Source organism: Papio anubis, chromosome 5 (genome assembly GCF_008728515.1).
Source record: "Papio anubis isolate 15944 chromosome 5, Panubis1.0, whole genome shotgun sequence".
Classification (NCBI taxonomy): Eukaryota; Metazoa; Chordata; class Mammalia; order Primates; family Cercopithecidae; genus Papio; species Papio anubis.
Window position 1 is genome coordinate 71,214,943 of NC_044980.1, and position 27,203 is coordinate 71,242,145.

General features: G+C 37.3%; 1 protein-coding gene across 5 annotated transcripts in view; it reads right to left on the reverse strand.

Moving 5' to 3' along the window:
- AP3B1 (adaptor related protein complex 3 subunit beta 1) overlaps positions 1-27,203 on the reverse strand; it is a 301,940-nt gene that overhangs the window by 261,296 nt on the left and 13,441 nt on the right. For all 5 annotated transcript variants that reach the window (XR_001903494.2, XM_003899849.4, XM_009208653.4 and 2 more), the window contains exon 2: positions 9,500-9,575. Coding sequence is in view for 4 of the 5 variants with exons in the window: in XM_003899849.4 (XP_003899898.3) it covers positions 9,500-9,575 (76 nt within the window). In the remaining variant the exon portion in view is untranslated. The remainder of the gene's footprint in view (positions 1-9,499; positions 9,576-27,203) is intronic.

Consider the following 27,203-nt stretch of genomic DNA (forward strand, 5'->3'; position numbering starts at 1 on the left):
CTATAGGAAAAAGTCTAATAATCTAAAAACGGGTAAGATTTGATTAAATGATAAAAAGGGGGCAAAAGATCTGAAAAGACGTTACTCAAAAGAAGACATGCAATTGGCAAACAGGCATATGAAAAGATGCCGAACATCACTGATCATCAAAGAAATGCAAATCTAAACTATAATGAGTTATCATCTATAATGAATTATCATCTCACCCCAGTTAAAATGGCTTATACCCAAAAGGCTGGCAACAACAAATGCTGCTGAGGATGTGGAGAAAAAGGAACCCCTGTACACTGTTGGTGGGAATATAAATTAGTACAACCACTATGGAAAACAGTTTAGAGGTTCCTCAAAAAGAAACTAGTAGTTGAGCTACCATATGACCCAGCAATCCCACTACTGGATACAACCCAAAAGAAAGAAAATCAGTATAGCAAAGAGACATCTGCACTCCTATGTTCGCTGCAGCACTGTTTACAACAGCTAAGATTTGGAAGCAACCTAAGTGTCTACCAACAGACTAATGGATAAAGAGAATGTGGGGCAAATACACAATGGAGTACTATTCAGTCATAAAAAAGAATGGGATCCACTCATTTGCAACAACATGGGTGGAACTGAAGATCTTGTTAAGTGAAATAAACCAGGCATAGAAAGACAAACATCTGGCTGGGCATGGTGGCTCATGCCTGTAATCCCAGCACTTTGGGAGGCCAAGGCAGGCAGATCACGAGGTCAGGAGATCAAGACCATCCTGGCTAACACAGTGAAACCCCGTCTCTACTAAAAATACAAAAAATTAGCCAGGCATGGTGGCAGGCGCCTGTAGTCCCAGCTACTTGAGAGGCTGAGGCAGGAGAATGGCATGAACCCGGGAGGCGGAGCTTGCAGTGAGCAGAGATCGTGCCACTGCACTCCAGCCTGGGCAATAGAGTGAGACTCCATCTCAAAAAAAAAAAAAAAAGAAAGACAAACATCTCGTCACAATTTTTAGATTTGTGGGATCTAAAAATCAAAACAATTGAACTTATGGACATAGAGAGTAGATGGATGGTTACCAGAGGCTGAGAAAGTAAGTGGGGGACACAGGGAAGGTGGAGTGGTCACTGGGTACAAACACAACAGAATGAATGAATAAGACCTTCTATTTGACAGCACAACAGGGTGACTACAATCAATAATAATGTAATTGTACATTTTTAAATAACTTAGAGTGTAATTGAATTGTTTGTAACTAAGAAGGATAAATGTATAAGGAGCTAGATATCCCATTCCCCATCATGTGCTTATTTCACATGCACACCCATATTAAAACATCTCATGTACTCCCAAAATACATACAGCTACTATGTGCCCACAAAAATAAAATATATATATATATGGCCGGGTACAGTGGCTCACGCCTGTAATCCCAGCACTCTGGGAGGCCAAGGCGGGTGGATTACTTGAGGCTAGGAGTTGGAGACCAGCCTGGCCAACATGGTGAAACCCCATCTCTACTAAAAATACAAATAAATTATCTGGGTGTGGTGGTGGGTGCCCGTAATCCCAGCTACTCAGGAGGCTGAAGCAGAAGAATCACCTGAACCCAGGAGGCAGAGGTTGCAGTGAGCTGAGACCGTGCCACTGCACTCCAGCCTGGGCGACAGAGCGAGACTCCATCTCAAAACAACAAACAAAAAATAATAATAATAATAAAATTAAAAGAAATAAAAATTAAATGTTTTTTTAAAAAGCAATCTCACTATCATCGCATCACATTTCTGCTCTGTACAGCTAAAGCCAGACGAAATCAAGAATAAAATCTACAAAATTTTAAAGAAAAGAAAACATTGCAACCCAATAATACTATTCTTAAGTAGTCTATTTTCACATGGAAAAAACACAGAAACCTGTTCCGACAGGCAAGGACTTTGAAAGAATACCATCTACATTCTCTTCCGAAATGAAATGCCCACCGTCACCTGAAAATAAACCAAAAATCTAAAGAATGAGGAGGGGCCGGGCGCGGTGCCTCATGCCTGTAATTCCATCATTTTGGGAGGGCAGATCACTGGAGGTCAGGAGTTCAAGACCAGCACGATAAAACCCCATCTCGACTAAAATTACAAAAATTAGCTGGGTGTGGTGACACACGCCTGTAATCCAGCTACTTGGGAGGCTGAGGCAGAAGAATTGCTTGAACCCAGAAGGTGGAGGTTGCAATGAGTCCAGATCACACCACTGCACTCCAGCCTGGGCCACAGAGCGAGACTCCATCTCAAAAATAAAAAATAGAAAATAAAAAAAGAATGAGGAGGAATGTAAGTTAAAAAAAAAAAAAAGTGAAAGCATAATGAGTGGGACAGAGCTCATGCCTACAGAACTATTTTTCATACGGTTCATAATATTTAAAATAAATGTCCAAAATGATTTTTGAAAGACAAGCTTCCAATTTCTCGCTTTCCCCCTAGCCGCTGGCAACCACCATTCCACTTTTTGTCTCTATGAGTTTGATTATTCTAGGTACCTGATAAAAGTGGAATCATACAATATTATTTTTTTGTGTCTGACTTATTTGACTCAGCATCATGACTTAAGGTTCATCCATGTTGTAGCATGCATCAGAATTCCATTCCTTCTTAAAGCTGAATAACATTCCATTGCACAGATGTCCCACATTTCGTTTATTCATCCACTGACGAGCACATGGGTTGTTTCTACCTATTGGTTACTATAAATAATGCTGCTATGAACACTGATGTAGAAATATCTGTTCGAGTATCTCCTTTCAATTGTTGTCAGTATATACCCAAAAGGAGAATGGTGAATTATCTGATAATTCCATTTTTAATTTTTTAAGGAACCACCATACTGTTTTCCACAGTAACTGCACCATTTTACATTTCCACCAGCAATGCATAAGCATTCTTATTTCTCTACCCTCACCAACACTCACAATTTTGTTTTCTTGATAATAATCATCCTAATGGTGGAGAGTGATCTCACTATGGTTTTGATTTCCATTTTCCTAATAATTAGTGATGCTGTGCATCTTTCTCTGTAATTATTGGCCATCTATATATCTTCTCTGGAGAAATGTCTATTCCAGTCTTTTACCCATTTTTTCATTTGGTCGGTTTTTGTTGTTGTTGTTGTTGTTGGTTTTTTTTTCTTTCTGAGACAGAGTTTCGTTCTTGTCACCCAGGCTGCAGTGCAATGGCATGACCTAGGCTCACTGCAACCTCTGCCTTTCGGGTTCAAGCAATTCTCCTGCCTCAGTCCCTCAAGTAGCTGGGATTACAGGCGCCCGCCACCATGCCCAGCTAAGTTTTGTATTTTTAAAAGAGACGAGGTTTCATCATGGTGGCCAGGCTGGTCTCGAACTCCTGACCTCACGTGATCTGCCCTCCTCAGCCTCCCAAAAGTGCTGGGATTACAGGCATGAGCCACCGGTTGTTGTTTTTTGAGACACAGCCTCGCTCTGCCACCCAGGCTGGAGTGCAGTGGCACAATCTTGGATCACTGCAACCTCTGCCTCCTGGATTCAAGCAGTTCTCCTGTCTCAGCCTCCCAAGCAGCTGGGATTACAAGCGCCCACCACCACACCTGACTAATTTTTGTATTTTTAGTAGAGACAGGATTTGTCTTTTTAGTAGAGACCACCGTGTTGGCCAGGCTTGTCTCAAACTGCTGACCTCAAGTAATTCGCCCACCTCAGCCTCCCAAAGTGCTGGGATTACAGGCGTGAGCCACCACACCCAGCCATCTGGTCGGTTTTTAATGGTTGAGTTGTGGGAGTTCTTTATATATTCTGGATATCATACCTTTATCAGATATATGATTTGCAAATATTTTCTTGTATTCTACGGGTTGCCTTTTCATTTTGTTGACAGCGTCCTATGATGCACACAAGTTTTAATTTTGATAAAATCCAAATAATCTACTTTTTTTTTTTTTTACTGCTCATGTTTTAGTGTTGTATCTAAGAACCCTTTGCCAAATCAAATGTCATAAAGCTTTTTCTCTAAGCTTTCTTCTAACAGTTTTATAGTTTTAGCTCTCACATTTAGGTCTTTGATCCATTTTTATTTATTTCTATCTATGGTGTGATATAGAAAGAAATTCAACACCATTTTCTTGCATATAGATAATCCAGTTTCCCCAACATTATTTGCTGAAAAGATTGTCCTTTCCCAATTGATCTTGTATCATTATCAAAAATCATTTGACCATTATGTCAGGGTTGATTTCTGAGCTCCCTATTGTGTTCCATTGGACTATACATTGTCTGTCTTTATTCCAGTACCACAATGTCTTCATTACTATGCTTTGCTATAGGTTTTGAAATCAGGAAGTATGAGACATTCAATTTTGTTTTGTTTTGCTTTGTTTTTCTTTTTTTGAGACAGGGTTTTGAGATGGGGTCTCGCTCTGTTGCCCAGGCTGGAGTGCAGTGGCATGAACATAGCTCACTCCAAGCAATACCACAACCTCAGCCTCCCAAGCAGCTGGGACCACAGGCACAGGCGGTAATTTTTTCTTATTATTAGTTTTGCAGAGACAAGGTCTTGCCATGTTGTCTACGCTGGTCTAAAACTCCTGGGCTCAAATGATCCTCCTGCCTTGGCTTCCCAAAGTGCTGGGATTACATACATGAGCCACTGTACCCAGTCAATTTTGCTCCTTTTCAAGGTTGTTTTGGCTATTTCACGGGATTCTATGTAAATTTTAGGATGAAGTTTTTTCTATTTTTGCCAAACATATCATTGGAATTTTGATAGGAATTGCATTGAATATACAGATCATTTTGTCATCTTAACAATACTAGTCTTCCAACCCAGAAACATAGATGTCTTTCCATTTATTTCTGTCTTCTTTAATTTTTCTCAGTAATGTTTCAGTGTACAAGCCTTTCATCTCCTTGGTTAAGCTTATTCCTGAATATTTTATTCCTTTTGAGGCTAATATAAATGAATATTTGTTTAATTTTCTTTTCAAATTCTTCATTGTTAATGTATAGAAATGCAAGTGATTTTGGTGCGTTGCTTTTCTATCCTGCAACTTGGGTAAATTTGCGTATTGGTTGTAACCGTTTTTTGTGGAATCTTTAGGGTTTTCTACATATAAGATGATGCAAATAAAAATAATTTTACTTCTTCCTTTTCCATTTGGATGCCTTTTATTTCTTTTTCTTGCCTGATTGTTCTGGCTAAAATTTCCAATACTGTGTTGCATAGAAGTGGTAAAAGCAAGCATCCTTGTTTCTCATCTTGGAGTAAAAGATTTCAGTCTTTCACTACTGAGTATGATGCTAGTTTTGGGTTTTCCACACCTGCTCTTTAACAGATAGGCTACGGTAGTTTCCTCCTATTCCTAGTTTGTTGAGTACTTTTATCATCAAGGTGTATTAAATTTTGTCACATATTTCTCTGCATAAATTGAGATGATTGTGAAGGATTTTCCCCTTTCCTTCTGTTAATGTGGTATGTTACACTGATTGAATTTTGTGTTATTTTTAAATTACAGTCATGTGCCACATGTTTTGGTCAAGGAGGGGCCACACATACAATCTTATTATAAGATTATAATACTGTATCTTTACTGTAACTTTCTACGTTTAGATATACAAATACTTACCATTTTGTTACAATTGCCTACAGTATTCAGTACAGTAACATGCTGTACAGATTTACAGCCTAGGAAGAATAGACTATGTCATATAGCCTAAGTGTGTAGTAAGCTTGTGTAAGTATACTAGGTTTGTGTAAGTACACTCTATGATGTTCACACAACAAACCGCCTAAGGATGCATTTCTCAGAAAGCGTCCCTGTCATGCATGACTCTAAGTGATGCATGACTGTATTGAATAATAATCTAGATCCAAAAATTCACATAATTTTTAAATCTAGTTTTTTGAAAAGGATGAAATTATGTTTAATTTTTAATTTCCACTGGTCATTCTTTAAAGCAATAAAGATGAGATAAAATTCAGATGCTAGCTAATTCACAGGTAACAAAAATGGACAGAAAAGGTTTCAAAGGATTTCAGACCCAACTGTAACTCTTAAGAATCAACAGCCAAGAATAAATAGAGATACAGAAAGTTAACTGACCCTTATTTTGTATCCCAGAGACTACACTGGAGCAAAACTGATAGAAAAACCACTAAAGTTCTATAGGTGTCACATCACCAGTAAAACCTCAGGCCCAGTAACCAGGAATTCATCCTGATGCACACCAACACTGCAGAAAAATCTTGGTCTTTTAAACAATTTCCAACCCAATAATTTTTAAAAAGATGCAAGCAACAGCCCCAAGTTGAATCCTTTAAAGCATACATAGAACCAAAGCATTGTTATTGAAGGAAGAAAGGGAAAGAAGGGATAAAGAGTCAGTCTGGAAAGATTTATACCAAACTATTTATTACAGTCATTAACTCAAAACAATGTACCACCATACCCAGCTAATTTTCTTATTTTGACAAAAATTTTAAACATCATAGATCAACTGTAACTTTTCCAATTGGCTTATTAAGATTTCTTTCCAGTGGGGCACGGTGGCTCACGCCTGTAATCCCAGCACTTTGGGAGGCCAAGGCGGGAGGATCATGATGTCAGGAGATCGAGACCATCCTGGCTAACATGGTGAAACCCCTTCTCTACTAAAAAATACAAAAAATTAGCCGGGCGTGGTGGCGGACATCTGTAGTATCAGCTACTCGGGAGGCTGAGGCAGGAGAATGGCGTGAACCTGGGAGGCAGAGGTTGCAGGAGGTTGCAGTGAGCCGAGATTGTGCCACTGCACTCCAGCCAGGGTGATAGAATGACACTGTGTCTCAAACAAAAAAAAAAAAAAAAAAAAAAGAAGATTTATTTCCATGGTTTCAGCTTGCATTCCTGCAGGGCATAGACCTGCACTACCAAGAAAAGCAGGGACTGCCCTTATTTATTTCTTTAAACTATGGCTCTTACATCCCATTAAGGTAATTTATTTCACTAAATCCCTGGATACTATTTAAAATTTCTGTCAAAACATTAACTCTTTTACTGTCAGTTATAAATTTATAGGAAAGTGAAAACACAAAAATCAATATTTAGTATACTATAACTTAAAACATTAGAAAAATTGAAAATTAACTTGGCCAGGCACACTGGCTCACATCTGTAATTCCAGCACTTTGAAAGGTTGAGGTGGGAAGATCACATAAAACTAAGAGTTCTACACCAGCCTGGACAATATAGCAAGACTCTGTCTCTACAAAAAATAAAAATAAAAAAATTAGCTGGGCATAGTGGTACACATCTATAGTCCCTGCTACTCAGAAGGCTGAGGTGGGAGGAACGCTTGAGCTCAGGAGTTCAAGGCTACAGTGAGTTATGACTGTACCACTGTACTCCAGCCTGGACAACAGAAAAAGACCCTATCTCTTAAAAAAAAAAAAAAAAAAGCAAAGAAAATTAACTTATCAAGAGTAGTTTGAACAGAGTTTGTTCTCTTATCAGTGTTTAACTCATGATACTGAGGAAGTATCTTTTGTATTCCTCAGTAAATTATCAAGCTCCTTTCTAAGTCTGGATCAGCTTCCAACATTTTATCCTTTGCATTTTCAATGTTCTCAACTATCTCCTAGAGTTCCTTTAATGAATGTGAGGTCTTCTGCCGGAAGAACTTCCTCTGAGACAGCTTCATTTTCTTCAACAAAATCACTTTCATCATTTATGCTGGTTGAAAATCTCACCTTTACCAAGCTCCTCCAGCTATAAATTCAGAGTCTCTTAAAAACTTGTAATGTCAATAGTTCCACAGCCAGCTATTTCTGTATAACTTCATTTATATTCTACCTGATTTTCATTACATGTTATCACTTTTCATTTCTTTGCTGTACTTTCAGTTTGTTGGGCAAATGCCTCTTTCAATTATTCATTTCTGTAAAATGTCACATGTGTTTCTTGCTGGGAGACAAAGAGGCAACACAACTACATGCTTTGTTGTCTGTGCATAAACTGAGTAACAGATGCACAGTGACCAATCGCTGACAGATTTTGAAAGAAGTGACATGATTGGTCATGGATCATGATACGTGTTTGTAATTTATATAGTTATTTGTAGAATGAAGAGCTAGCAGTCAAGTTTGTACATTATCCAAGTACACAATTAATATACCATGGTAAATGAAATTTGAACCATATTGTTAGGGGATTGGTGTTACTTAACTAAACTGTAGTAATTGAAATTCATGTGTACAAAAGCCATGCAAAGCAAGAACTGCCTGCCCATAAATCCTCTTATGTATATAAAGCATAACATTAACAAATCAAAAATTTACAATGGAATCCTCAAAATTGCCCCTACACTGCCAAATAGCATAAACATGAAAGCATGGATCAAGTCACTTATAGATGTCCTACAGATACAATTAGTTCTTGACTTTAATATATTTCATTATCATACCACCTCACTTTTTAACAGAGCATGCTAATACCTGTTAACCATCTTTCTTAAATGTAATTTGGACTTTAATATATCAAGAAAGGAAGAGAGATCTGAAGCTCTCATATGATGGCACTGCCTGCTGGAAAACAGTATTGTTTTAGTTGTGTCATCGCCTTATTACAGTAGTTTATTTATGCAATTATGCAAATGTATTCAATTTTGACCTAATTATATAAAATTAAGTGGAAAATAAGATCAGCAATGGTGATGAGAAATAGTATTAATAAGAAAAATCGGTTTTATGAATTTGATTCCACTGAAACAAAAGCAAAACTCCTTAGCATCAGATAGTCACTAGAATTAAGCAAGTTTCTCTGTGAATGTGGAAAAACAAATGAGATCTAGAGAGTGCAACACAAATTGCAAACCTATTTTACTAAAGATGGTATATACAACTAAAACCCTGGAAAAATAAAAAATTAAAATTAAAAAATTAAAAATAATTAAGGAACTATATTATATCCTTAGTTCTCTGGCAATAGAATCCTCATAACTTATTAATCAATTGTTTATGTTTTGCTTTACAGCTGAACACTGGTGAATGCTCTTATATTTAATAATATTTATTAGAAGTTCTAGGCTTCTAAACTGAATAAAGTTTTTCTATTGGTAGTAAGAGAATTTGAAAAACAGATGAAAGTATGCTCACAACATTTAGGCTGTGAAAGGACAAAAAATCATTCTTTAGTATCCCTCTTTGTAGGAGGTCAAAATAGGCTTGTATATCATCTTATTTTGTCTTCAAAATGACTAATACTTCATTCTCATAGTAGAAATACCTTGAAATTAGATACAGGGAAATTAAAACAAAGAAAAGATAAAATTAAAACCTAAGTTTCTTGATTTTTGATACTTCAATAATGTACCTTTTTGTTTAACATTTTTAGACAGGAAATTCTAAGTTAATATTAACAGCAAATAGAATATTAGACTTGGTATTTAACATATTATTTAATATATATATTTGATATAGTATAACCACTGCTTGTCCATTTTTCCAAAATTGAAGTAAACAAGTATTTTACCTACCCCAACAATCCGCTTCATAGCATCCAATTTAGCAGAATCTTTGTTGCTCTCTAACATTTGCTTTAGATCTTCATTCCTATTACAAAAGAGAAGGAAAAAAATCCATACTTTGATTTTTATAATAGGTAGCTTAAAATACATCATCTTCATAAGAATTAGAAATAATATAATGGGCAATGTTAAGTAACTGCAGCAAGAAGGTCGCCATCTGCAGGCCAGGGAGAGAGGCCTCATCAGAAACCAAACCCGCCAACACCTTAATCTTGTACTCCCAGGCACCAATTGTGAGAAAATTAATTTCTGCTGATTAAGCCACCCAGTCTGTGGTATTTTGTTATGGCAACCCTAGCAAACTAATACAAGCGTTAAATGTTACAAACTGTCATTGCAAGAAAAAAAAAAAAGTAAAAGCTAAGCACATTTTTTTCAAAAGGAATAAAGGCAATGAAATTTATTATGAAAAAAAAAATGAGCCTTACTTTCCAAACAGCTGATAAAATTAAATGCAATGGTGACCACTAGTGAAGACAAAATGCAATTAAATAATTAAAACACCTACTTCTTCCTAATTAAAAATACAGCTTGAAAATATTTAAACAGTAGAGGCAGTTATAAAAACTGTCTCGGAGAACATATGACTATTAAACATACTATAAATGTTCACCTTAAGGAATTTAGGATCCCTGCATAAAACTTTTCAGGCTCTTTCACATTTCACAGGTAACAGAAAAGGGAGATAAATTAACCATATATGTGACTGTATTTTGTTCTTTTGCTTTTTGCTGTATTTTCCTATTTACTTAATGACTATGTATACTTTTATAATGAAAATCCTAAACCCTAAAAGAAACCTTTAAAAAAATCTTACTGAAGTTAGGTAAGAAAAAAAAAAGAATTAGATAGGAACTAAATAGAAAGGAAATGTGGTCACACACATACATGACAAAAAAACGAAGAAAATAATTTTCTCCTGCTTGTTCCCCTTTTCTGTTCCCCAAAAGTGTCCCATTATTCTCCTCTACCAGTTTTATCTGGAGAGAGAAGTGACCAATGAAGAGGAATGAAGTGTCAATTTTTAGAACAGCCCAACCTCTAATTCCAGGCATAGTCTTACTCGTAAACTAATGGAAACTTGGTTTGCTCATCTAAAGCCCAAATTCCCAGACTGCCCAGAACAAGCAGCAGCTCTCTGGAACTAAAAACAAGAAAACAGAATCTCAATATTAAAGCTAAAGGTTTTGCTCTTCATGTTTAACAGAAAAGCTAGTCTTCAACAACAAATACTGCATTAACACAGGCAGAGAAACTAGTAACTCTGAGGTTCAGAGAAGAGACAAGAAAAATCCTAGGCACTGTTTCGACCTGATGTAATGTTGAACTTCTCACATATGTCATAAGGATCTACTTAAAATTCTGATATAAATTACACGTTTCTTCCTAAATTCCTCTTTGCCTGTCACCAGAACAGTAAAGATTTAGAAAAGTTAATACCGTAACACCTACTTTACCTTCAAAATATATTAACTTTTATTAAGTTCTTTTAGGTCTACCTTCTTCATTACGTAGATTCAAATATGACCAGTTAACATGTATTACTGCATAAATCTTAGATACCAATTGTTTTGCTAAATATCAATATTTGAGTCAAAATAATGCTGAATTAGCAATATTTTCCTCAACTCTTTGCTGCAAACCAATAATTGTTTCAAATATATACATTTTTAATTTACCTGTGTCTTCACTTACCTAGTTACCTGTGGCTTTCTAGCTTTGAGTATTAGGATACCAACTTTATTTTTACATAAGTGACATCTTGTGGTGTTAAATGGTATAACTTTTCCTTTCATGTTCAAAATAGGCCAGTTTTAAGTTTCAAAGGACAGAGGATATATAACTGAAGGGTTTAAGGCAAATCTTACTATTACCAGGAAAGTCATTCTTATTTTAGCCCCAGAATGAACTAGTAACTATAACTGAAAAATAAAGTTTACCGGTTATATATAAGAACTAGGGAAGTGTTAGGGTTTTTATGTAGTGTAAATTACCTCTCTTTTTAGTAAATCTATAATCCATAACTCATTAAAACCTTCTACTCTTTCTAAAGACAACATAAATTAAGGGGAAAATTAAGACTATGTAGTACTGTACACTGTATATCAGTGCTACTCAAAGTATCATCTGAGAAAGTCTGGTCCAAGAATCATTACCAATTCACAAATTTGTGTTACTAAACCATGAGGAGATAGGTACCAAAATTCAGAATAAGCACATTGAGAAACGTGATGGAACAATTTGACAATGTAATTTTATGTTTATTGAATCTAATTTAAAAAGTGGGGGGCTTGTATTTTATTTTGTGTGCCTTTTTCATTTTATTTTTCTTTAATTTTATTATGTTTTTGTTTGTCGCCCAGGCTGGAGTGCAGTAGTGTGATCTTGGCTCACGCAACCTCTGCCTCCTGGATTCAAGTGATTCTCCTGCGTCAGCCTCCTGAGTAGCTGGGATTACAGGTGTGCATCACCACAGCCGGCTAATTGTGTATTTTAAGTACAGATGGGGTTTCATCATGTTGGCCAGGATTATCTCGAACTCCTGACCTCAGATCATCTGCCAACCTCAGCCTCCCAAAGTGCTATGATTACAGGCATGAGCCACCATGCCTGGTCCATTTTATTTTTCTAGTAATTTATTTTTTATTGTATTTTGTAGAAGTATCCATCTATATTGGACTGGAAATTTTAAAAAGAAAAAAGAAAGAACCTTTACCATTTGAGAGCCCCACACTACAAAGTTACCTTCTTTTTCCTCAAAATTATGGTACACAAATTTTGTGTACCATAGAAAGCAACACCTAAAACTTACATCCAGGAATGATGGACTGGAAAACTGATAAGGAATAGCAATTTCCAATCAGAGATACATACCCAAAAAAGGATGTATAAAAGGTTGGACCTTTATGGAGTCCTGCCAAAAATTTCCAAAACACAGGTACCTCTTTAAGCATAGAGAACCACTCCAATAAAAGATGCTACTATCCAAGTGGTGCACTGCAAATATGAATGGATGTGCAGGAAAAAACGCTGGAAACAGAGTCAGAACTTACCGTTTCCCAGTGCTATGTAGCCAAAGGGAGTGGCCCTCATAATGTTTTTGTGCAAAACATTAAGGCTTAGGAACATTTCCAGTTCACTTAGGATCTAAGCTGGAGAGTGCTCAGAACTTTGGCTCTTTCTGTTGACATCTGACACACATGACCACTACTCTTCCATCTTGAAATTCCCTCCTCCTTTAGATTCTGTAGCTCTATTCTCATCTGGTTCTCCATTCGCATTTGTGACACAGCAATGAACAAAAATGACAGAAAAACCCTTGCCCCCACAGGGATTTCATTCTATTAAGTAAAAGAAACAGCAAACATAATAAGTAAGAAATTTTAAAATCACAAGGTAATACAGCAGGAAAACTTTTGGCACAAAGCATCCACTTAATAAATGCAACAGTGAATAGAAACAAAAAACTCCATTGCTAGTGTCTTTACCTCCTCACTCATCTATTAACTTTCTAGGCTGGGCACAGTAGCTCACGCCTGTAATCCCAGCACTTTGAGGGGCTGAGGTGGGAGGATCACCTGAGGTTGGGAGTTTGAGACCAGCCTGACCAACATGGAGAAACCCCATCTCTACTAAAAATACAAAATTAGCCAGACATGGTGGCACATGCCTGTAATCCCAGCTATTTGGGAAACTGAGGCAGGAGAACTGCTTGAACCCGGGAGGCGGAGGTTGCAGTGAGCTGAGATGGTGCCATTGCACTCCAGCCTGGGCAACAAGACTGAAACTGCATCTCAAAAAACGAAAAACAAACTTTCTAAAAGTCAGAATCATAAATTATCCAAATAAATATGAATATTCCTCCTATACTGTTCACAAGATTAAAAAGAAAAAAGCCTACAGACACTTCCTCAACTCTTGGTAATCTCATTTACCCTTAATTTAAAATGTCTGTCATACAGGGTAACAAATAACCTCTTAATTTAAAAATCCAAGGTAAAATCTCATGAATAGTTTCAGATTATTCCTCTGTACTTGTGAGGACTAAACTGACCGTTTTTCTCTCTTGCCCAAATTCCTAAGAGGCATGAGGAGTCATGCCCTACAAACCATAAATTCTCATCAGATGGGTTTTAATTTAACTCCATATAATGTGGTTTACTTTCCAACCTGACTCTAGCATAACGTCACATGACATATAAAGAAGGCAATCAAAATATTTTACTCCAAAATATGCTTCTTTGCCATATTTTTGAACCAGCCCTGCAAAGCAGCCTTTTGTGGAAAAAAATCTGCATCTGTAAAGAATCTCTATTAACACAGTTTCCCCTTCCAAGCTCTAACAATTCTAAAGAGATTAACTGAGAGTCCAGCACCTTTTAAAGATCTGAATAAGAAACACTTGCCATCTACTGTCTCTAAGGGCAGCCACCTAAGAGACTTCATAAGAACCTTGGTCTCTACAGTCCTTTATCCTAACCCAGCCACACCTTTCTCTTGATCCCAGGTTTTTCGATAACAGCTTAACTCTTTCAACTAATTGCCAATCAGACAATCTTTAAATCCACCTATAACCTGTAAGCCTCCTGCTTCAAGCTGTCACCCCTTTCCCAACTGAGTCAATGTATACCTCCCATGTACTAACTGATGTCATATGTCTCCTTAAAACATATAAAATCAAGCTGTAACCCAACCACCTTGGGCACATGTTCTCAGGATCTCTTGAGGTCATGGTTACTCATATTTGGCTCAGAATAAACCTCTTCAATTATTTTACAAAGTTTGGCTCTTTCTGTTGACATCTGATACATATGACCACTACTCTTCCATCTTGAAATTCCCTCCTCCTTTAGTTTCTGAAGCTCTATTCTCATCTGGTTCTCCATTCGCATTTGCGACACAGCAATGAACAAAAATGATAGGAAAAACCCTTGCCCTCATAGGGATTTCATTCTATTAAGTAAAAGAAACAAGAAACATAATACATAAGACATTTTTAAATCATGGGGTGACATAGGGGAAAAAAAAAACAGAGGAAGAGGATACAGAAAGGAAAGAAGGAGGCAATTTTAATAGCATGGTTTGAGTAAAGTGACATCTGAACAAAGATTTTCAAATAAGAGAGTTAGTTATGCAGATATCATGGGGAGAAAAGTGGGGCAGGGAGGATAAGCACTCAGGTGAAAGAATACAAGCAGGTCAAATAACTCTAAAGGTTTTTGGTGTTAACTCTGAATAAATAAAGAACTGCAGGTTTTGAACAGAGGAGAGTCATGATCTATTATTTGACAGGATAATTCTGGCTGCTACATTCAGAATATATTGTAGGAACTTCCATATCTGTCCATGACACTGTAGCTTATAAAAAACTAAACCTGACACAGAAAATAACTATAAAAGCTGAAATACATACATATATACACACATATATGTGTGTATATGTGTGCATATACGTATACACACACACAAGTACTCTTAAGGGGCCATGATCCTTGAAAGAAGAGAAGCACAAAAAGTGAGCTCCTAGGTCAGGACAAGTGGCTCACACCTATTAATATAATCCCAGCAGTTTGGGAGGCCAAGGCTAGTGGATAGCTTGAGCTCAGGAGTATGAGACCAGCCTGGGCAACATGGTGAAATCCCATCTCTACTAAAAATACAAAAAGGAGCCAGGTGTGGTGGCATGCGCCTATAATCCCAGCTGCTCAGAAGACACAGTGGGAGAATCTTGAGCACAAGAGGGTGAGGCTGCAATGAACCGTGATGATGCCACTGCTCTGCGGCCTGGGTGACAGAGTAAGACCCTGTCTCTCTCAAGGGAAAAAAATTTTTAAAACAGAGCTCCTCATTCACACCAGCTTTTTCCCCCAGTACATTTCCCAAATTGCCATGTGGGAGAATAGAACTCAAGGAGAAGTCACAGTCTTAATAACTTGAGAAGACAAATGTTGAAGTCCAGGGCTGCCAGAGTGACTGATACTTGAAGGACAAAATTACAGAGGAGGGAACCAGAGATAAGGTACACAAAAATCTGTGTGCAAAATGCTGGCTACAATTCTTAAGGCAAGATTCCAGGAAACACAGCAAAAAACAGCAGCTGGGAGGTGAAATACCTAAGCAGAGATTTCAGCAACCACACATTATTGGGAAGAGAAGCTAGAAATCAAGTCTGTCCTCAGAAGACAGGATTTGGTGAGTGCCCTGGACTTTCCATTAAGATTACTGAAGGGCCACACAGAGTGCTAAGGAAGATGCCCGAGGAGCGTAAGAAGTTCCATAAACAAGACCTTAACAAGTCTAAAACTGAGCTTTGACAAGATCAGAATGATCTGCTTACATTCTATTTGCTCGGCTGGAAAAAAAAAAACAAAAACAAAAACCCAGCCTTGTATGGAAGAAGCTATCACCCAAAGCTTCAACAATCATTTTTATCCTAAATACTTAGCATCTGATCAAAACTTACGAGACATACTAAAAACAGGAAGAAATTACCCCCACCCAAAAAAGAAAAAAAAAAAAAAAAACAGGAGCCGATCCATGAGTGACTCAGATACCAGTTATCACACAGGAATTTTAAAATAATTACAACTAATAGGGTCAGGAAAATGTAGAAAAGACGGACAAAACAGATGAAACAATACAGAAATCAACAAGAAGTAGAATCCATACAAAACAATCAAATGGACATTCAGAACTGGAAAATACAGTATCTGAAATTAAGAACTCATTAGATAGGTATAATGGCAAACTGGAAATAGGAGAAAAAAAGGATTATTGAACTTCAAGGCAGGTCAAGAGAAAATATACAAATTGAAGCACAGAGAAATAAAAGAATGGAAAAAATAGAACAGAGCATCAGAGGCATATGAGATAAAGTTAAAATTTCTAACATACCTCTAATTAGAGTCCCAAAGAGAAAAGAGAGAGTATGAAACAAAAGCAGTATTTCAAGAGATAATGGTTAAGAATTGTTCTGAACCTATGAAAGACATAAACCCACATATTTAAAAATCTTAGAAAAAAAGGACAAACATAAAACTACACCAGGTACAGCATAGTCAAACTGCTGAAAACAAGAAACAATGAGAAAAATCTTAAAAGCATCCAGAGGCTGAGCAAGGTGGATCATGCCTATAATTGAGCACTTTGTGAGGCCAAGGCAAGAGGATTGCTTAAGGCCAGGAGTTCAAGACCAGCCTGCGCACAACATAGTGAGACCCAGTCTCTATAAAAAATATATTTTTAAAAAAATTAGCTGGGCATGATGGTGTGCACCTATAGTCCTAGCTACTCAGAAGGCTGAGGCAGGAGGATTGTTTGAGCCCAGGAGTTCAAGGCTGCAGTGAGCTATGATTACACCACTGCACTCAGCCTGGGTGAGACCCTATCTCTTTTTTCTTTTCTTTTTTTTTTTTTAAGCATCCAGAAAATTACCTTGAGACAGGAGTCAACAAACATAAAGGGCCAGACAGTAAATATTTTAAGTTTTACCAGTCATATACCATCTCTGATGTAACTACTCAATTCTGCTATTGTACAATGAAAGCATCTATAGATAATATATAAACAAATGGACATGGTTGTGTTCTCATAAAACTTTATGTACATAAACAGATAGGTGGTTTGTTGGCCCCTACCTTAAAAGGAATAACATTTCAACAGACATTATAAAGGCCAAAAGATATCAGAATGACATATTTAAAGGGCTGGAAGAGAAAAGAATGCCCACATAGAATTCTATACCCAGGATATTAAAAATATCCTTTATTTCACTAAAGGTGAAATGAAGTGGTTTTCAAACAAATAAAAGCTGAAGATCTGCTGCCTGGATATAGGGTATCATTTCAAAAAGAAAATAATTTTACATTTATATGCAATTTATATGGATTCTAAATTTGCAGTTTCCATATATAAAGCAAATGCTGACAGACTAATGGAAGAAAAACACACATTCATAATCATGATTGGCAATTTTTTTTTTTTTTTTTGAGACAGAGTCTTGCTCTGTCACCAGGCTGGAGTGCAGTGGTGCAATCTCAGCTCACTGCAACCTCTGCCTCCCGAGTTCAAGCAATTCCCCTGCCTCAGCCTCCCAAGTACCTGGGATTACAGGCACGTGCCACCACGCCCAGCTAATTTTTTGTATTTCAGTAGAGACAGGTTTCACCATGTTGGCCAAGATGGTCTCAATCTCCTGACCTCGTGATCCACCCGCCTCGGCCTCCCAAAGTGATGGGATAACAGGCCTGAGCCACCATGCCTGGCCATGGTTGGCACTTTTAACACACCTCTCAGTAATTAGCCGAACAAGCAGACGAAAAATTCAATAAAGGTGTACAAAATTTGAACAACACAATTAAACAACTTAAACTTACAAGCATAGAACAGTATATCCAACAACTGCAGAATAAACATTCTTTTCAATTGTACATAGGACATTTACCAAAACAGACTATATGCTGGATAAGGTTTCAGGAAATTTGAAAGGTATAAGAATCAGAGTATGCGGAATCTAAATAGAAACCAATAATTAAAAAAATAAAAACTAAAAAGAGCTCACATATTGGTATTTTTTTTTTTTTTTTTTGAGACAGGGTCTCACTCTACTGCCCAGACTGGAGTGGAGTGGTATGATCACAGCTCACTGCAGCCTCAAACTCCTAAGCTCACGAGATCCTCCCACCTCAGCCTCCCAAGTAGCTGGGACTACAGGGATGTGCTACCTTGCCTCCCAAGTAGCTGGGACTACAGGGATGTGCTACCTTATTTTTTGTAGAGATAGGGTCTCCCTATGTTGTCCAGGCTGATCTTGAACTTCTGAACTCAAGCAGTCCTCCCACCTCAGCCTCCCAAAATGCTGGGATTGCAAGTGTGTGAGTCATCATGCCAGCCTGCAGCATACTTTGTGAATTGACAAAGTCCAAAATTTCATAACTTGTGGGATGCAGCTAAAGCAATATTTAGAAGCAAATTTAGGCAGGGGGAGGTGACTCATGCCTGTAATCCCAGTATTTTGGGAGACCAAGGTAGGAGGATTGCTTCAGCTCAGCAGTTCAAGACCAGCCTAGGCAACATAACAAGACACTACTTCCACCAAAAAATCCAAAAATTAGTTGGGCTTGGTGGCACACACCTATAGTCCTAGTTACTCAAGAGGCTGAGGTGGGAGGATTGCTTGAGTCCAGGAGTTCGAGACCAGCCTGGGCAACACAGCAAGACCCTTTAACACAAAAAAATCAAAAAATTAGTCAGGCATGGTAGCATGTGCCTTTAATGCCAGCTACTCAGGAGTCTGAGGTAGGAGGCCCACTTGAGTCTGGGAAGCTGAGGCAGCAGTGAGCCAAGATCGTACCATTTCACTTCAACACGAGTGACAGAGCAAAACCCTGTCCCTGAGAAAAAAAAAAAGAAGCAAATTTATATTTCTAATTGCAATACAAAATCAGAAAGATTAAAAATCAATGATCTAAATTTCTATCTCAGAAAGGTAGGAAAAAAAACAGTGAATTGAACTCAAAGTACAAGTAACAAAATAATAAAGATACAAGAAGAATTTAATAAGAAACTAACATGTTTTGCATTTATAGTATATTATTAACTTATTTAGCTACCTGGTATTATTTTCTGAAGCTTATATCTTATTTTAACATCACAAAGCCTCTATGAAGCAAAACTACAATAGAGAAAAATCGACAAAACTAAAAGCTGATGTCTATTTCAAATAGGTTGTCATGAAGACTTAATAAAATCATAAAGCACTTATCACTGGGCCTAGCACATTTATTTATCCAACACCCATTATATGCCAGAAGCTGCTCTAAGTATTGGAGTCCCTGATATTGTAGGACTTCAATTTTAACAAACAAGGAATTAGTGGAAGGGAGTTTAAGGGGAATGACAGGAAAAAAGGAGAAAGGAGGGAAGGAAAGAGGGAGAGAGGGAGGTAGAGAAGGAAGAAAACGGAGGAAGAAAAACATAAAGAAAGATCAGGTAAGTAGTACACAATTAAAATAAGGAATGCAATAAAGTAAGACTGGGTGATCACAAAAGACCTCCATGGATAAGTGATCTGAGGTCTCAAAGTACAAGGAGACAACCAAAGAAATTATACAACATAACAGGGCAAGAACAAACGTGGCTATAAAGAACCCAAAAGAAGATCTATGAAGGGCCTCTAAACGTAGGCTGAAGCAGATTACATTCCTTACCAATCCATAACAGATACATAATAAACATTAGTTGAAAAAACAAATGAAAGCAGGCTATATACTAAACTTGTTTCTTAGAAAGATACAGAAAAACTCTTTCACTGTAAAGTCTCAAAAGGATCCATGATCCCAATAAAAGTTAAAAGCCAAGCATATATCTTCCATGTCTTCATATCATTCACATGCGGATTAAAAGCCATGATGTCATACATACATCACAGGACATCTTCATATTTGCCATGACCTTTATCAATGCCCTCAGCTACTTAGTCTCTTGGTAGGCAGCAGGAAGTATGTTTTACCTTTGCTCAGGAGATTAGGAATGTCTTCTAGAATGTGACTCTTCAGTAATATATTTGTCAATGTTTCCTTTTATTGCTTCTGAGACTCCCCTAATCTTAATCTTCTATACGAAGTGGCGTTTTTGGTTTACAGAGCTTTTAAACAGTGAAAAGGAACTTTCTGCCTGTTACAAATTTTATGCCTCAACATATATAAACTCAACTATGTCAGTGGCTCTATGAGATTTCCTGTAAAACTTTTTTCCTACAAATAGATAAATTCACACAGGTATGCAAAAACTTATGTTGAAATATTGTTTATGTGTGATGAAAAGTGAAATCAATCAAATGCCCCTCCAAAAGGGGACTAATTAATTATGAGGAACTATGTATTACACAGAGGTTTAAAACAGGGGTCCCCAACCCCCAGGCCACAGACCATTACCCATCTGAGGCCTGTTAGAAACCAGGATGTCACATAGCAGGCAAGTGGCAGATGAGGAGTATTACTGCCTGAGCTCCGCCTCCGGTCAGATTAGCAATGGCATTAGATTCTCACAGGAGTGCAAACCCTCTTGTAAATTGTGCATGCGAGGGATTCTAGGTTGCAAGCTCCTTATGAGAATCTAATGCCTGATCTAAGATGGAACAGTCTCATCCCCAAACCAACCCCCACTCCTTTCCATGGAAAAACTGTTTTCCACGAAACAGGTCCCTGGGGACTGCTGGTTTGGGGATTGCTTGTTTAAAAGATTAAAATAGTATTATATGTTGATATGAAAAATCTTTAAAATATACCAGGTGAAAAGCAAGATACATAGAGAATAGTATACATAGAATCATTTAATTTTTTAAAAAATTTTCTGAAAGGACACATAAGAACTTGTTCTTTGTAGTTACATATGAATGGGAGGTATGGGATATGGGATTGGAAGTTATATCCTTTCCACATCATTGACTAATTTACCACTAACATGTCTTGCGTTTAACATATTATTAACTTACTGAGCTACATGGTAGTGGTATTATTTTCTGAAGCTTATAACACTGTCTTATTTTAGTATCACAAAGTCTCCATGAAGTGTGTGTAGCTATTATTGTTCCCACTTAATAGATAAGTAAACCAAGGCTCAGAATATATAAAGGTAACATAAGTACAAGATTACACAACATGTGAGAAATTCTAAAATCACATGCCTTTTATGTATATCATCATAAAACCAGGGAATGGCAAAGCAAGGAATTAAATTTCAATCTTGTTTTAAAATTCAATATTCTTCCCATTCACCATACTGCACTGTCAATTTCTGCTATAAAGCTAACTATATTAAGAATATATTTCAATGGCTGGTCACTGTGGCTCATGCCTGCAATCCCAAGACTTTGGGATGCAGAGGCAGGAGGATCGCTTAAGCCCAGGAGTTCAAGAACAGCCTGGGCAACATAGGGAGACCTCATCTCTACAAAAGAAAAACATATATTTTTAAATATATATTATATAAAATTTATATATATTACATATATTTAAGTCCTATATACATGTATATATAGGTATATATATGACTTATATATATATAGGACTTAAATATATATATATATTAGCCAGGCATGGTGGTATACACCTGTGGGCCCAGCTACTCAGGAGGCTGAAGTGGGAGGATCAGCCTAGGAGGTTGAGGCTGCAGTGAGCCGAGATCGTGCCACTGCACTCCAGCCTGGGTGACAAGGTGAGACTCTGTCTCAGAAAAAAAAAAAAAAAGAATATATTTCAAGAACTATAAAGTAACACTTATAAAAGGTATAAAATCCATAACCTGGAGTGTCATCCCCCTTCCTACTTAACCTATAATCACAACAATAATTTTTCTTTTAAACTCAAAATTTTTATGAAAAGAAAACTGATCACTAGAACCATAGTAAACACTGATCCTAATTATTCTCAATGGTAGTCTAAAACATCTGTGATACACTTCTGTATAAGTCAAAATAAATTTTATTTTCACTGACATTACTTTGACTGTATTTGGTTAACATTATCTCATGTAGATTCATCAGCTCAAAATTAATTAGTATTACAGAATAGTGTATTCCGTCCAAACAATTCATCTTTGTTGGCTCACATGGCTCACTGCTATTGGCATGCCACGGTAATAATAGGCATGGTGCCACAGTAACAGATGGGCATACACACAAACATGCCAAAGAATCCGTTTGTGCATCAAGTTTGAATATTAGTATTAGATTTTCCTCCAAGAAATTCATAAACTATTGTAGAGGAAATATAACTTTTCTACAACTGTGTTAATAAGATATGCCAACTCAAAGCTAGATTAATTTTTAAATTCTTTAAAAAACAACAACAACAACAACTTTCCAGGGCCACAGAAGGCAAGTTTTCCATCTGATGAGTTTGGATCAGCATTCTGTATAGGGAATTCAGGAAACCAATATGCAATCTCTACCTTAGATAAGCTTTGTCCCTGAAGCACTTGGAAATCTCAGTAAAAAAAATTAGTTTTTAAAAAGTCACAGGGCAGTATTACAGATGAAACAGTTCTAGATATCTGTACCACAACAATGTGAATATACTTAACACTAGTGAAACTGTACACTCAAAAATAGTTAAGATAGTAAATTTAATGTTATGTGTTTTTTACCACAATGTTTTTTAAGTCACATGGTCCCACCAAGTTTCCTGATGAAGGCTACATAGAACCAGAAACAGAAAAAAAAGTCCTACAAATTCGTACTTGACAGGAATAGAATCTAAAAGTGCAAATCACTTAAGTTTCATGTGATTATTTTAAAGTGTGCTATCACTGAAAAACAATTATCGGCCAGGCACACTGGCTCGTGCCTGTAATCCTAGCATTTTGGGAGGCCAAGGCAGGTGGATCACCTGAGGTCGGGAGCTCGAGACCAGCCTGACCAACATGGCAAAACCCTATCTCTACTAAAAATACAAAATTAGCCGGACATGGTGGTACATGCCTGTAATCCCAGCTACTCGGGAAGCTGAGGCAAGAGAATTGCTTGAACCCAGGAGGTGGAGGTTGCAGTGGACCAAGATCGTGCCACTGCACTCCAGCCTGGGCAACAAGACCAAAACTCCCTCTCAAAAAAAAAAAAAAAAATCATTTATTGTTAATTATCCCATTATAATTTATTTTTAAAACACTAACTTATTTCCATGTGTTGTTTTACATTTTTGAAACATAAACATATCCTATTGACCAAACTATACTGAAACTTACATAGTTTTGCTACATGAATGAAAAACAGTTTTACAATACTAAGAATGCTAAGAAAAAAATCATTTGCAGTCACTATCATCCAAAATTATTTAAGTAATACACAAAATATCAAAATAGATGGGACTCTGTGTGTATGTGTGTGTATATGTGCTTACACACACACACAAACACCCTGCCTTTCAGGCACTTAACCACATATTCTCTTTAAAAATAAAAAATAAAAAAAAGCTACTGACCTTGAGCAAACCAATCTGTTTTTCTTAAGGTTGATATTGTCAAATAAGCAGAAGCTATTCATAAGAACTACATGTTTCTAACTTTATTTAATTTCTTATAATTAACGTTATAGAAATGTTAACATTAGCATTTCTATAATATGTAATGTTAAATATGAGTTGCCTATTTTGATACTATTAAAGTATTTGTAAAATTCGTATTGTCCCTAAAGGTGGTAAGCTCAAATATTCAGAAGGGTGTCCTAGACTTCTGGATTTTAGGGACCAGGTAAAATCTCAACAAATATTCTAGCTAATAACACAGGGTTGCCCACTTTTACTTTGCCAGATAAAAGTACAGGTATGCACAACATAACAACACTTCAGTCAATGACAGACCACATATAGGATGGTGGTTCCATACAGTTATAATACCCCATTCTCACTGTTCTCTTCCTATGCATAAATATGTTTAGATACAGGAATACCACCGTGTTATAATTACAATACTTATCATCATGTTACAATTATGGTATGGAGTACAGTAAACACCCTTACGGGTTTATAGCCTAGGAGCAATAGCCTATACCATGTAGCCTCAGTGTTTAGTAGGCTATATCATCCAGGTTTGTGTAAGTACATTCTACCATGCTTACACAAGGAAGAAATCTGCTAACGACACATTTCTCGGAATGTATCTGCATCACTCCATGATGCACGAGTGTATAACAAAAACTACCCTCTATTATCACCATTATTTCATAACAGAACATAGGAAGGATGTTTGCATTCCTCTGATTATTAGCACAGTAGCCAACTGTATTCCTTTTATAGTAAAAACTGCTCACATTATTTTGGGTTAATGTACTTCAGATACTATGTTTTCATTTTTTTTTATTCCTAAGTATTTTCAATATTGACCTTTTCAATAACCACACACATCTCAAGAATAGAGCTTTGACAGAATTTGATTCAATATAATGAAAAGTGCAATTATTTAATTGTAGGCAACTATTTATTGCTCTCATCTCAATACATTCTCAAATATGTCTACAGCTCTGCCCCTCTTAATTACAGTTCAACATCACCAATGAAAATGTGCTTCCCACTTTCCAAAAGTCCTTTCAGCCACTCATTTCAGTCAGAATGTTCTTCCCCTCAGGCTTGAAATCTTGAAGTACTGATTGTTCCCCCTCTCCTCACCCAAATCTAGTGGGTAACTCAGTCCTACATATAAATCCCTCTTTCATAATTTACTTTTCTTCCTCTTCACACCCACCTAAACAGAGTCCAAACCATCACTACATTGCTCATAGACTTTTCTCTTCCTCTTTTTTTTTTTTTTTCCTTTCTTTTTGAGATGGAGTCTTGCTCCATCACCCAGGCTAGAGTGCACTGGTGCAGTCTTGGCTCACTGCAACCTCCGCCTCCCAGGTTCAAGCAATTCTCCTGCCTCAGCCTCTTGAGTAGCTGGGACTACAAGCATGTAATGCCTGGCTAATTTCCATATTTTTAGTAGAGATGGGGTTTCACCATGTTGGCCAGGCTGGTCTCAAACTCCTGACCTCAGGTGACCTGCCCATCTTGGCCTCCCAAAGTGTTGGGATTACAGGCTTGAGCCGCCGCACCTGGCCCCTCATAGACTTTTCTAACAAGACTTTTCCTCTATCTCCAATTTCCTCTATTTCCTCTATGGTTCCTCTATCTCCAACTTCTTTCCTACAATCTATTCTCTATACAATGTCATGTTAATCTTCCCAAAACACCACTGCAATACTCATTTGTAATAATCAACTCTTGTTCTTAGAAGTTTAAGTCCAATTTTCTTCACACACTAATGACTACCTCTCAAATCTCATTGCTCCTCCTCTTTCTGCAAACTGGTTCACTCACTGTTTCAGAATATTTTACGTTTATTCTTGGTTGTTCCCTGGGAAGAATACTCTGCATCCTTTTTTAATCCTTGTGTCAAGGCCTAAATTCAAGTCTACCTTTTCCAGCAGCTTAAGCCTTCAATGATTATTCCCTCCTTCAAAATCCTATAGCACTCCTTATTCCATTTGACACAATGCAAGTATTAACACATTTTTTATGTTAATGTTCTGATGCCTCAACTAAAGAAAAAGTTTATGAAAGTGCTCCGCAAACTGAGACATGGACACCTGACCCATAGAAAACTGTTTTCAAAGAACAAATACAGAAGTCCAGGAGGTCCAAAGTCAGGGAAGCATGAGGGAAGAGCCCCCATAAGCCCAGAAAACATGGGAAATAGTTCTCTGTTTGGGAAACTAAGCAACTCTCAGGCAATCGCACATCCTGGATTACGCTGAGGACTCAAAAAGTGGGGAAATACTAAAAGTAGGTAGGCATGGTATCCTATAAAAATTGAAAGTGTGATCCATACAGAGTGAACCTAAGAATATTTGGATGGGAGAGTAATCGGATACAAAGTTAGATGGCGTGAAGAGGCCACCCATATAAGAAGACATTTACAGCTAATGTGATTCTGATAAATCCAAATGCAGAAATGGTTTCTGGTTAAATAAGTGGGACCCATATCCATAACACTAGTTCGTGAACAGAAGAGTTTTAAATGCATTTAGTGCAAATAATTGAGCCAATAGTGGCTTGGGTTAAGTGGGCCCTGGAGAGCTATAGAGAATGGGATTAACGAAGGGAGAAAAGAAGCTCCTAAGTCCAGGAAAAACGTGGTTTTGAACAGACAGAATTTAGCCTTGATTCTACCATCAATGTTCAGTAGGCAGGACAGAAAACAGGATTAGAACATTAAGGAAGACCAGTGGGGACTTATAAGTTCTTGAGGCATATGGAGAGAATGCCAGAAAATCATAGAAAATAAAAGTACTATATAAATATAAGGTATTATTGGGCCAGGCGCAGTGGCTCACGCCTGTAATCCCAGCACTTTGGGAGGTTGGGGTGGATGGATCACAAGGTCAGGAGATCAAGACCATCCTGGCTAACACAATGAAACCCCGTCTCTACTAAAAATATAAAAAATTAGCCAGGCAGGGTGGTGGGCACCTGTACTCCCAGCTACTTGGGAGGCTGAGGCAGGAGAATGGTGTGAACCCGGGAGGCAGAGCTTGCAGTGAGCCGAGATCGCACCACTGCACTCCAGCCTGGGCGACAGAGCAAGACTCTGTCTCAAAAAATAAAAAGTAAACAAATATATATATATGGTATTATTGTTATTATTATAATTACAATGCCGGTTTGTATCCCCCACACCAAGAACAAAGGCTACACTGAGTAGCCACTTAATATGTTTGACAATTATGGAGATGGTGGTATGGAAGTGGCAGCGATAAATGACAAAATTAACTGTTCTTGTCTCCAACAATTACCTAGGTATATTTATTTATGTCCTGTCCTGTTCCCCACCTTTAAGGGGGTTTGGGGCAGTCAACTATTTATAACATAGAGTGAGACTGCAAAATTTTAAAGGGGAAAAGGAAAAAAATTAAAAAGAAGCAAAGATAAGGTAAATACCCAAATACATGCAGCAAAGTTCTATATACTTGCTAGTTGCAGGTCATAAAGTTTTCTCTAAGTTTTCTAGCAGCTACAGTGTAAAGGAATAGGAGAGAGGAGAAAACAGGGATTTATTTAATGGGTACAGAGTTTCAGTGGTGCAGTATAAAAAGAGTTCTGGAGAGGGATGGTGGTAATAA